Raw genomic sequence first — 12,430 nt, 5'->3', positions numbered from 1 at the left:
GGGCAAGAGGTTTCAGTAGGAGTCGAGGGCAGGACCTAATTACAGGTTTCGCAAGGGCATCATGGTGTAGCTCGGACAGGGCAAGACTACTGGCCGCGAGTAGTCTGGGTCGTGGTATGATATCTGAGGGGAAAGGACAGCTGAAAGGTCACATAGTGAGCATCATAAGTTGCATTAGTTAAAACGAACTAGTTTTCATTAGTTGGCTAGTAGTCGGTGGTGGAATGGGACAGATGCGCAACTTCTTGGTAAGCATTTGCCATGCAGCCTGGCATTCCGCGTCACGTGATACCGACGCCAGGAATCCCCGGAATTAGCGGAGGGCCGAATATTGGTGGCTTTATACATGAGTATAACTAGTTAATCATTGGCGACTATTTAATCACAAGCTCTCTATTTCTCATCTGCCGCCACCTTCTTCTTCTTGTTGCTCGTCTTCCTGGCCAACAAGAGGCACAAATCTGAAATCAACAAAGCTAACATTTCTTGGATATGCAACTCCTGCCACACCAGCCTCACTCGTCGCTTTTCCATCACTTCCAAGCTCGATCATGAATTGTAGACTCAGCACACCCTGGATATCTCCTCGTATACTCACTTTCGTCGCAGCAGCCATGGCCCGAGCTGCTTTACGGATGAGCGCAAACCGGTAGCTCTCCTTAACAAGGGGTCCCATCGTAGAGGGAGGGTTTACTTGGAATGTCTCAGTAACTGCGGGAGCGAGCTTAGCTCTCTTAGATGCTATCGGACCATTGTCGCCAATGGATTTGTAGTGTGTATCCCCTTCGATAGTTTCGTTTTCTGTTGAGAATGTAACGCTAGATTCGCTGAAGGGTCCCCCCGAACTAGAGAGTGTGAGAAATGGTGCTTTCTTTGAAGAGGCTGAGATGGTGAGAACAGTTGGAGTCGTGGCGTCCAGTTCACTGATAGCGTTGTACAGCCATGAGGAGCGCATGATGATCTTCATCACTATCGCATCACGTTGGAGTGGTATATCGACCTCGCCAGCGGCTGAACCAAATGTAGGATCATCTGATTCATAGGTAGTGAGTTCGCAAGTTGTCGTAACCCCAGATTCCGAGAGCGTGATGCAAAATGGGCTGCCGACATCTGAGTATTGCAGTGTGCAAGACCGACCGAGTAACAGAGCTGGGTTAGTGAATGCGCCGGCAGGAGTATTTTGTATAGCGGCGTTTGGGAAGGAAGGGACAGAATTGGTATCACTGATGCCGAAGATCTGAAGCGTTTCCAGGAGAGCAGTAAGCGAAATTAGAAATTGAGGGTACGCAGCAGGCTCTTCATCGTCTGGGTTATGGTCGTTCCGGGTTTGAGAACCCCCGGCAGTAGGAGTTGAATTGAAAGTGTAAGTTGTGAAGAGGGCTTTGTCCAGAAAGACAAGTCCTTGCATAACTCGGCTCTCCTCTACGGAAAATCGGATTCCATCGGGAGTGATCTGAACGCGAGCTTTCTGGGCGAATCCGATACAGCGTAGGAGAGTGTAGAGGTCATAGGCATTGTTCGAAATGGAAGAGAATATAGGTTCCATCTTGGTGGTGGCGGGAGTGAGGTCGACACGAGAACTTCGGGAGACGAAGTTCGATTAAAATAAAGCTGCAAGTTGAATTTTAAAACAAGTAAATGTACATCTCTAGCAGTAGGGTCCCCTCATCGTTCGGTTATAGTACATTATCATGCGTGACGGTGGAAGGATGTTTCGAGGAGCTAAACGTAGACACCAACTGCACAAATCATGAACACGGCCCCAAAGCTTTTATCACATCAGCAAAGAACCTAAGACTATATCGGAGAGTGCGTATATGGAGTTTGCATACCCAAATGCAAGAGATGCTGGCAGACCGAGCAGAGGAATGTTCACCAGTGAGCGATCTATGATTGATTAGTGACAAATTGGCAAAGAAATCGGAAGTGGCGAGCTCACTTAAACCGAAGAGACCCGTCAAAAAAAGAGCTAGCAGATTCATTAGCGACCAATTTTAATGGTTATGTCAACGTCCCTACCAATGAAGAGTAAAGAAAAGCCGATAGTGAATTGGCTCTCCTTTGGCACAATCGGGTAATAAGGAGCTTTAGATGCCTCCCAGAGATCGTTGAGAGACATTGGGCGTTGTATGCAAACAGAGGTATTGAGTACACGGATTGAAATCAGAATATGAACCAGGAAATGGCAGCTCTCGACCTCAGTTGATGCTCATCTGTCTAGCAAACGCGGACGACAACAAAGTAATAGTAATACACAAGCTGTCCTCTTGGCGCCGGATAATAGTATTCCCGGAGATTAATCTCCGGCGCTAGGTCCGGGGTCGCGCTCGATTCGAGGTGGCGTCACTTCAATCCATCAGTCTTTCATTCGTTTTCATTCACACATCATGTCATCAGTCAGCGAAGGTAAGCCCAGGTGACTCAATGATTATTTGCTGGCTTGACCCAGTGCCCAGATTCTGATGGCTCCCTAGATATGAAGCGCAAGGCTTCGGAAGAAGCTGATACTCCCGATTCCAAACACCAGACCAAGAAGGCTCGGACGGAGTCTCCCAATGAGATCAAGGTATGTATAACTTCGGTCGCATTGCCGATATCTTAAGGAATCTAACTCTTGTGTGTGCATAGTATGAGTCGGTCGAAAAGCTGCCGCTGAAAATTGTTCCCTACCCAGAGAAAGTGCGTTTAATATCCTGTTCCTGGAATGCAAGAGAGCCTAAGACTAACACATCGTTGCACCAGGCTGCTGTTATTGAAGAACGACGAGGAGAAATCGAATTCCGAGTGGTTAACAATGATGGCCAGAGGGAGAGCTTTATCATTCTTACCGGACTGAAATGCATTTTTCAGAAGCAGCTACCGAAGATGCCCAAAGATTATATCGCGCGACTAGTTTACGACAGGACACATCTTTCTATCGCTATCGTTAAACACCCCTTGGAAGTTGTTGGGTTAGTATCAATTCTATTATTGGCTGTTGTTTGGCTACGTATGTATTGACGCTGTTCATAGAGGGATCACATATCGCCCATTCAAAGGTCGCCAGTTTGCGGAAATCGTCTTCTGCGCTATATCGTCGGATCAGCAGGTCAAGGGATATGGTGCGCATCTGATGTCTCATCTAAAGGTATTCAGCTTTGCACATTCTGAATATATATCTACAGGACATTAACAAAATACAGGATTACGTGAAAGCGACTTCCGACGTGATGCATTTCTTAACCTATGCCGACAATTATGCCATCGGTTACTTCAAGAAACAAGGTTTCACCAAAGAGATCAGCCTGGACAAGTCCATTTGGATGGGCTATATTAAAGATTATGAAGGTGGAACAATCATGCAGTGCACGATGTTACCCAAGATTCGCTATTTAGAATCGGGCCGCATGGTTTTGAAGCAAAAAGAGGCGGTACATGCGAAGATCCGTGCCTTCAGCAGATCACATATTGTTCACGCCCCTCCGAAAGAGTGGAAGAACGGCGTGACGAAGATCGACCCCCTGAGTATCCCTGCCATCAAGGAGTCGGGATGGTCGCCGGACATGGATGAGCTGGCGCGTCAACCCCGGCATGGACCCAACTATAACCAGCTGCTTCATCTTCTCAACGATATGCAGAATCATTCGGCAGCTTGGCCGTTTGTGCAGCCAGTGAATCGGGACGAGGTCCCGGATTACTACGAGGTCATTAAAGAGCCGATGGATTTGTCAACCATGGAAGAGAAGCACGAGAAAGACTTATATCCCACGCCGCAAGATTTTATCAGGGATGCAATGTTGATCTTCGATAACTGCAGAAGATACAACAACGAGACCACGCCATACGCAAAAAGCGCCAACAAGCTTGAGAAGTTCATGTGGCAACAAATTAAGAATATCCCCGAGTGGTCGGTAAGTCAATCGTCTCTCATTCATCGACAGGTAGTAGGTCAGTATTGCTAATATCTTTCAAAGCACCTTGCAGAGAATCATTGAGAAGACCGGAGACCGGCATGACTTATGAGAACAACAGTACTTTCTATTATTGCAATATACCTGGTGGATGGCGTTGCAGGGGTTTTTGCATTGGATTGGCGCATTTTGAAGTGAGCAATAGACAAATACGCCGGAATGAAATGATATTTAGATGATAGCATGCTGTAAAAGCACTCGGGCGCACTCCCTTGGTCGAATCAAATGGTTGTAAAATGTAACAGATGTCAAGGAACTTATAAGAAAGTGGCTTGAAAGTTGAGGTGGCTGGGGGCCCCCACGTGCCTTGTACCTGCCAAGACCTCCCGAGTCGACCCCTTTGAGAAGCAACAACACTCGGCTGTCCACAGACTTCAAATTCCAGACTCTTGCAGCACTCTTCCCTCGTTAATATTTCGACTTACGGCGCTGTGCGCTTTTGATTCTCGCTTTTCTTCTCCCTCTAACTCAACATTGTGGCTCGTAAACGACGATCCTCCAGGGGTTTTGCTGCTTTTTCGTTTTGACTGGTCGTCCTTCAACTTGCACTCTCTTTACCACTCATAATCAATCTTTCATTCCTCCTTGACCTGGGCTTTGCGCTAGAATATCGTGAATGCCATTTATTGGCAGCCTGCATCGAATTCTACAACGGGCCATTCACCGGCACAATGGCTTCCCTAACGAGCTTCGACCTTGAAAAGCGAAAGCGACTACCAACCCTCTTTGAAGTTCTTAGTCGATACACCCTCGCCCCTGTCGATCTGTTCTCATTTTACATTTACATGCGAGACCAACAGCGCTCGGTGGACTACTTAGATTTCTGGTATGGTGTTAGAGGCAATTGTTGTGGTTGGTGTGTCCGTTCTAATATATACTTGCCTTCTTAGGCTCGATGTCTCACAGCACATGTCTCTTTGTCGGCATTATGTTCGAGAGCTACGCCGCTCTGTTCTTATAGCGACACCTGAAGGTGGCAGCAGACCCTCATCAACTATCCTTGAGAACATTCCAGATATTCCAGTCGAGGCTGGCCCATCCGGCTATCATGCAGCCTCAAACGAGAAAGATGCGGACTCGCGGCTTTCCGCTTTCTTACGCTCTGAGAACCCAGCGCAGCCTTCCCCCCCAGAAAGCGGACACTCGGAAAAACATACACCTGAAGAACGACCGCCTCGTCCAAGCTTTATGAACTCGACACCTGAAACCCGCTACGACTCATCAAACTCTCCCGGTCATACTGTGACGCGAACGGACATTCGACGAAGCGCAGAGAAAATCTTGTATACGTATCTGATTCCCGATTCAGAGCGTGAGATTGTTCTACCTCCAGAGATGCTCACTTCAATCATTGACATGGTCGAACGTGATGCCCGTGACGATCCGGAAGTGTTTGATCAAGCCAAAGACTACGTCTTCCAAGCAATGGAACGAGACGCTTTCCCGGGATTTTTGCAGGCCAAGGCTCTCGGAAATCTTGTACCTCTGAGTATCCTAGCACGCCTAGCATTCGGTTTAATCAGCTTTCTGGGAGCGTTCTGGGCGTCGTTCTATGTTGTCTTGACAGATAAATCAAGGACAACACGATGCTGGGTAAGCTTATTGTTTAGGGTCCAAAAAATACATGTTTGCATTAACTAACAGGGTGCTTTTCAAGGTTATACTTCCATTCGCGGTGGCATCCTACTTTATCACAACATACCAATACAAGATCGACCCATTCATGGCGCTTCTAGGATTCAGCGAGTATACTTTCATGAACTGGCAGAAGATACAAGAGCCATACGTCGGTTCTCTTCTCACCCAGCGCGCTTTAGTCACTCTGGCTTACGCCTTCCTTTTCGCCGCTGCTTTGAGTATACTCTTTATCTTTGTGCCGGGTACTTATCTTTAAGGAGGTTGCTGGCTCTTTGTGACTTTTGGAACTTTTTTTTTTTTTCAACATGCTGCTGCGATGGCGTTCATACGGATATACCTCATTTCTTTGTTCTCCATTAAATCAAGAAGCGTTCTTTGCATTCACATATTCTAGCTGCTATCTGGGTTTTTTCCAGCATGATATGCGTCTGGATATTTATCAAAATCTTTTTGTTGCTATTGTGTTTTTGTGGTAGTTTTCGCCTAGCTTACTTTTTCTTCTTTCATTCCCTGTGCCAGATATACAATCGAGTTCGGATCGTGAGTTGATTTTGCTAGGTTTACTTTTTTTTCCTTTTCCATTTCCTAATTGTTATGTACGTAAGTGAAGCTTCTCGCCAGCTAGATCTGGCCTTGCATCTTCTTTGATATTAGTGTTAGAATTCAATCAATAAATAATATTAAGCTCTAAATCCTCTAGGTTTGAAATTTGTAGCTTCCGTGATCTTTGTAGTAAGTAATTCGTCAAGGTCATTGTCATTCATAGCTTTCAAAGAGTAATAGGGATACTAACTGCTAGCTAGTGTGCACATAACTAGAACATAGCATAGGGTGTTTAGCTATACTCCCGGTCTAGTTAACTCGTCTATTGAAATGCTCCAAATCGTCATCTTTTATGGCTCAGGTTTTCCTTCCTACACCAAGTAGACGCTTCGTTTGCCTGGCTGCAGCAGGTCCAGTCGCCCTTCCTGTGCTACTGCTGCCACCTAGACCTTCGTCAATATCCATACGAGAGCCGTATACGTCTAATCCGCCATCACTCCCATTTTCAAAGTAGCCATCGTCTTCATCTTCCAGGTCATCGGCGCTGTATTCACGTTTGTTGCTAGTACCACCAGCTGCAGAAGAACTACCTGGTCTGAATCCGGCTTTCGCCTGGCGAACACCGTGCTTGACATTTTTCCCACGTAGACCAGCGGCGCCAGTTGTGTTCTCGTTGGATTCTCCGTCCCAGTCAGCAATAGCTTTTTCCAGAGCGGCTGTACGTTGTCGGTCCATAATGGCGTTCTTGACGGTTTGATCTTTGATTTTTGCGATTTCGGCTTCAATCCCGTTGATGATGTCTCCGCAGCGGTCTTCCCATTCGGATAAGATTGAGATCATGGCTGATACGGTTTGGGCTCGCACGTCTCGTAATGGTGCAACTGCGGTAACGTTGACTGTCGGAGGGTTGGTAGCAGGCGAGAGCCGCGCCACGATTAATGATGAATAGATTGCTGTTGTGACGAGGGACTCGAGCTCGGCTGCACTGGTGATTGAGAGAGCTTGCATCAAACCCTGGTACGTGAGGGGGCGGAGGGTGCTCGACAACGTGAGGAGGGACAATAAACGGAGTTTTAGCGCTTGTTCATTATTTAAAGCTGGGAGTCCGGCTGTCTCTGTGGTATTCGGAAGATAGTCAATCAATATTTGTCTTCATCAAAAAGCTATTGTTTATTTAAAAGACCTCGGTCGCGAATGGATTTACCTTGATACTCCTGCCATGTGCCCCAGGCAAATATTTCAAGCAGTTTCAAATAACCTCGGAATTCTTCTGGAGTTTCTGATGAGCGCAGGGCCTGCACAGCGGGCGTTTCCAGAAGCTCGGCGAATACGTATGTGTTTGGGTTCGAGGTGGCATTTGCGATTATGTTGGCAACAAAGCGAGGCGAAGAGGCTGTAGATGATGTAGTCAGGTGTATGAATGGTTGCAAGGCCTCGAGAGCCCTGGACTGTGCTTGGTCCATGTTTGTGTTTGTCTGGCAGCTTTTCTCTTCTTTCGCGTCTGCCACAGTTGTGTCCCGCTTTCGATGGGTAGAATGATTTCAGGAGATACGTTGGTAGATTACTTCTCTGGGGGGGGGGGGTAGTGACAGTGGCTCCTTTTGTGAGTTCAAATGTGGTCTGCTAGAAAGTTGAAGTTCTCGCGCATGGAGGTTTGTTTTGATGTCATTTCACATGGGAGGTATTGGTTGAGGTCAGGAAGGTCCATCCCGCATCCCGTAGCAGAACGATTTGCATCACAGACAAACTTCCCCGCTGAGCGGTTGATAAAGACGATAAGCCCTAAGTAAGTTAACTAAGGCATAAATAACTATACATCGAAAGCCCTCGACATGATGTTGAGTTGTAAGGATCAGATATTTTCTGCAGAACTACTGGAAGAAAGTCTATTTATACATTTGAATTACATATCACATCCCGGGAACTGCTGCTCAAGTGCATGCATACAAACCCTCAGCCATATGATAGTAAAGGGCTTCCAGAGACTGGCAGAGCAGTAAACGGATTCACATGCCAGGTAGATAATAAAGACCCATCCATCGCAGGAAAAAAGCACGTTTGACAATGTTAAACGCCTCGCGCTAAAACGTAGAAAATTCCATGTGAAAGGAGATGAAGCAGACTGTGCTGCTAATAGGGCCAGCACCACATGTTTGTTCTTTCACGATTGAAAGGTTTACATGACCTGCTGCTAGTTAATGGAATGACACACGAATGGAATATAATGATACCACTTACCTCAGCGATGGACTGCCTCTCGATTATAGACTTTTGTTTCTCATTTCTCGAAACCCTGTAGTAGTAGTCGCTGAAATCTCCACACTGCATGTGACGTAGGAATTCCTCATCGTGAGTGATCACAATCAATTGAAAATTGGCCTGTTGCTGGCGAGCCTTGATAATGTCATGTAGTGATTCAGCCAAAGACCGAATGTTGTCCCGGTCCAAATTTGTCGTCGGCTCATCCAGTGCGATAAGTCCGCAATTGATGCCAAAGCACTCAGCCAAAGCAAGACGAATAATAATGCTAGCAAGAACCTTCTGTCCAGCACTGCAGCGACCACGCATGTCCATTTCTGCTCCTTGCTTAACCATACAGACGCGGTAGTTGTAGGAACGGTTTCCCTTGGCATTCTCATTATCAGAACGAATCAAAATGGTGTCCACGTCAGTGCCTCGGTAGGTTCGTTGCCAAAGCTCCTCAACAATGCGATTGATCTCTTCCATCTTGAGGCTGTGATACTTCATGATCGCCTTGTCCAAGGCGCCTCCGTAGCGACCGAGGTCATCCACGGCAGCTTTTGTGGTTTCCACCTTGATGTGAGCTTCCTTATACTTGACCGCTGCATCTTTGTAGTCCGTATTCCAATCTGCAAGCAGTTGCAAGAGTTGATCGTCCTTGGACTTCATTTCGCCCATTTTGCTTGCTTGCTGCGCCGCAAGTGCATTATGCTTTCGCGTCCATCGCTCTGACTCTTCCTTGAAACGACTACGATCAATTTCTGCGTTTTGCTCTTCCAATTGCTGTACCTCGTCTTCAACTTGTTCTAACATCCTACAAGATTGCCGGAAAGATAAATTGTCCGAGTACTGTCGTTTGGTGTTTTCGCTGTCTTTGAGTTGGGTAGATATTTTGTTGATTTCGCGTGTGACTTCGCCTTGTTCCGCTTCAAGGGACTTGATTTCTTGCTGGATAACATCTAGGTCCTTTCGGCTTCTGTCTAACTGTTCTGGACCACCACGGTCAGTGTATGATTTGATCTCATCATTGGCAAGATTAAGCTGATGCAAATTATCGGATAAATGGGTCAAGCCCTGCTGAAGTTCTCGTTCTTTTGCTTCAGCGCGCCGGCTGATATCATCAAGCCTAGCCTGAGCTTTTGCAATTTCCGGTTCTAGCTTCTCAATGTCACCATCGGCTTTGTCGATAGATTCACGCTGCTTTGCATTCATCTTCTTGTATTCCTCAACCCGGGAAAGAAGACTTGACTTTTTCTCGAGCTGATGGCTGGCATTGTCAAGGCTGCTTTTTACGTCTCTGAGCGCCAACTCGGCCCTGTTAAGATCATCTCGGGACTGGTCCTTTTCAGAAGACAGCTTTGAAAGAGTCAACTTGATGGCTCTGGACTTTTCCCCGATAGCTGCAATATCGTTCTGAATATCTTCCAAAACTCGTGAAGAGTCGCTTTGCTGTTGCTTAGAAGACACTTCTGCTATTTGAGAGCGCAGAGACTTAACCTCGCCGTCAATACGAACAATGGATGTAACTGTTCGAGAAAGAGATTCGATTTCTCGCTTCTTTTCGGCCCGCTCGTCCACGATACTATCGTGATTTTCGAGTCTTTTAAGGATGTCTTCCTTCTGGGATTGAAACTGCTCCTCATTCTTCTCAAGTTCGGGAATAGCGGTTTCCGACAGGCGCATCCAGGTATCATAATCAGTGCTCGCCATCCGAGCAGATTCATAATCTTCTTCGGCTTGCTTTAAATCTTCGTCCGATGAAGAGAAATTCTTTTTGATGAGGCCCTCAAGTCTATTTTTGAAACTTCGCATCTCAGTGTCGTTCTTAAACGGCCTCATACATGTTCTGCACATCTTTTTCTTGTCGAGGGCATCGAGGCACATGTTGAAGTATTCGTGCATTCCTGTAAATTGTTCAATATCCTTTCTGGTTTGGTCCAGCTGATTCTGCCTCGTCTGAAGAATATCTGAGAATTCGGTAGGATCATCGTCAATGGCATCGCGAATCTTTTTTACACACCCATCACGTTCTTTTTTCCGCTTTTCGAGTTCCGTTCTCGTATCTTTGAGTTTGAATTCAACCTGATCCAGCTCTCTCCCTACGCCGTCGCGACTGCGTTCAGCCATTCCCATAGTATCTGAAGCATCTCTCAAGACATTCTGATATTCATGCTCAAGTGTCTCCGGGCTCCATTGTTGAGTAACAAGCTGAGAGATGCGATCTCCATGAGCACCTGACATTGTCTCTAATTGACGCTCGCGATCTTTGAGCTCCTTCTTCAGATGATCAAGTCGTGCTAAGTCGCCCGCCTTTTTAGTTCCTGCAATGAGTTCCGAGTTGAGCCTAGTACTTTCGTCTTCGAGAGACCTGAGCTGGGCATTGGCATCTTGAATATCCTTATCCCATGTTGCGCTTCGAGCTGCATCTTTAAATCTGTCAAGTCGAGATTGGACTTCTTCCTTTTCCGACTCAAGGACGGCAACCGTGCCCTCGTCCACGACAATTTCATTTAGACGACTTTGAACTGCTGCTGCTTCCCTGTCATTATCCGAGATTTGCCTTCTAGCCACGTTTTTTAATTCTTGGAAGGCGGATTTTCGCTGTGCGATCTGGTTAAGAACGTTCTGGGTGTCACGTATACCCGACTGCCCTTCCTTTCGAGCTCGGTCCAATGCTTGGCTATGCTCTTTTATCATTCTCTGCATCCTGTGCATGAATTCGTCTATTTTTGACTCATCAAGCGTGTCTTCGAAGCCACGAATATTGTTCTGTCGAGCAAAGTCTCTGATCATGTTTTCCCGGCGTCCGACTTGACGCTCAAATTGATCTTTGTCATTTTCGTATTTTCCGTATTCCGCTTGCTTCAAACCCAACTGATCGCGAGCCGATTCAATTTGTTCTTTAAGATCTATATATCTTTCTTTGTGAGTATCTTCCTGTTGCTGATATTCTAGCTGTCTGGACTCAAATTGCTCGAGCGTTGATTGTAGCCATTCATCGGACTCTTCGACCTCGACAAGATGTCTCTTTAGATTGTCGATGGTAGACTGAATGCTTCTTGCTTCGATGCGTTTTCCTTCCAGTGCACCGATGACCTGTGCATAGCTTTCAGACTCTTTCCACGCCTTGTCGGCCAATTCGGCCGCGTTCCGCATTTCTTGGGATATTTTGTGTGTTTCTTCTCGCAAAGCTTCTATTTCCTCTTGTAACTTGATAGATCTTTTCTCTGCGCGATCTGCTTTGTCTTTATCTTCTTTGGAATGCTGCTCCATGATTTTGAATTTTGCCAGCTCTTCATTCTGCTTTTTCCGTAGAGCTTTGATGTTGTCAATAGCTTTGGTATATTTCATGGCTTCAAAAATCTCGTCAAATTTCTTTTTCAAAACGGATGGTTCGCTCATTGGCCAAAGGCTTTCATCCTGGTGACAGAATATGACAGAGTCAAGGATAGCTTTCGAGACGCCAAGATACTGTGGCATGATCTGGTCTAGCTCAGCAACGCGAGATGAAATGGCCGTTCGTTCTCCATCCTTCACCATCAGCAGCTGTCCTTCCAACGTTTTTTGTTGTCGTGTGGTTTTCTTCACAGTAAGCTGCAGGCTCCGAGTCGCCACCATCTTTGCTCCAGATGTAGCTTTGAATGCCAGTTTCACCTGGGCAAGAACCTCCTTCTCTCCGCATAACTAAAACCAATTCAGCGAGTATTATGTAGCAACTGAACACACATGGCGCACCTTGGGATCGTGAATAAAGGCGCCGCCCTTGCTGTTTGGCGGTAGGTCGCCGGTAGACGCATATTTAAGACATTCAATGATAGTCTGGATAAATGGTCAGAGATTCGCTCGACCTCGCAATAACTCCTACATACAGTTTTTCCCGAACCATTGTAACCAACTATCAGAGTCAACGGCGTGTGGAACTGGATGGTCTCGCTTCGGGTGTTGTCGAAGGATCGGACACTGCAGATACAAAAACCAGTCAACCAATAATTCAGACTTAAGCTGCCTTCTGGCCAGGATTCAGGCATCACATACCCCAGGATAGAGAGTTTATCGAT

The 12,430-nt window shown here is 46.4% G+C and overlaps 5 protein-coding genes across 5 annotated transcripts; 2 read left to right on the top strand and 3 right to left on the bottom strand.

Moving 5' to 3' along the window:
• Positions 1-400: 400 nt before the first annotated feature.
• Positions 401-1,546, bottom strand: UA08_04813 (hypothetical protein; the record flags this gene model as incomplete). Its single annotated transcript, XM_020267123.1, has 1 exon — positions 401-1,546. One exon carries the CDS (start codon positions 1,544-1,546, stop codon positions 401-403), a length of 1,146 nt encoding a protein of 381 aa, XP_020120360.1.
• Positions 1,547-2,387: 841 nt separating this feature from the next.
• On the top strand, positions 2,388-3,974 carry UA08_04812 (Histone acetyltransferase GCN5; the record flags this gene model as incomplete). Its single annotated transcript, XM_020267122.1, has 7 exons — positions 2,388-2,406; positions 2,457-2,566; positions 2,629-2,679; positions 2,743-2,951; positions 3,013-3,127; positions 3,183-3,890; positions 3,954-3,974. The coding sequence occupies 7 exons, from the start codon at positions 2,388-2,390 to the stop codon at positions 3,972-3,974; spliced, it is 1,233 nt and encodes a 410-aa protein (XP_020120361.1).
• Positions 3,975-4,621: 647 nt separating this feature from the next.
• UA08_04811 (hypothetical protein) lies at positions 4,622-5,844 on the top strand (the record flags this gene model as incomplete). The annotated part of the gene is made up of 3 exons (XM_020267121.1): positions 4,622-4,776; positions 4,841-5,543; positions 5,608-5,844. The coding sequence occupies 3 exons, from the start codon at positions 4,622-4,624 to the stop codon at positions 5,842-5,844; spliced, it is 1,095 nt and encodes a 364-aa protein (XP_020120362.1).
• Positions 5,845-6,488: 644 nt separating this feature from the next.
• Positions 6,489-7,594, bottom strand: UA08_04810 (COP9 signalosome complex subunit 7; the record flags this gene model as incomplete). The annotated part of the gene is made up of 2 exons (XM_020267120.1): positions 6,489-7,246; positions 7,336-7,594. The coding sequence occupies 2 exons, from the start codon at positions 7,592-7,594 to the stop codon at positions 6,489-6,491; spliced, it is 1,017 nt and encodes a 338-aa protein (XP_020120355.1).
• Positions 7,595-8,307: 713 nt separating this feature from the next.
• On the bottom strand, positions 8,308-12,400 carry UA08_04809 (hypothetical protein; the record flags this gene model as incomplete). The annotated part of the gene is made up of 4 exons (XM_020267119.1): positions 8,308-8,322; positions 8,370-12,056; positions 12,108-12,191; positions 12,242-12,400. The coding sequence occupies 4 exons, from the start codon at positions 12,398-12,400 to the stop codon at positions 8,308-8,310; spliced, it is 3,945 nt and encodes a 1,314-aa protein (XP_020120356.1).
• Between the last annotated feature and the right edge of the window lie 30 nt (positions 12,401-12,430).

This window comes from Talaromyces atroroseus (assembly GCF_001907595.1).
Source record: "Talaromyces atroroseus strain IBT 11181 chromosome Unknown scaffold_5, whole genome shotgun sequence".
Lineage (NCBI taxonomy): Eukaryota > Fungi > Ascomycota > Eurotiomycetes > Eurotiales > Trichocomaceae > Talaromyces > Talaromyces atroroseus.
The sequence above is the reverse complement of the archived record's forward strand: the minus strand, read 5'-3'. Positions and strand labels throughout refer to the sequence as shown.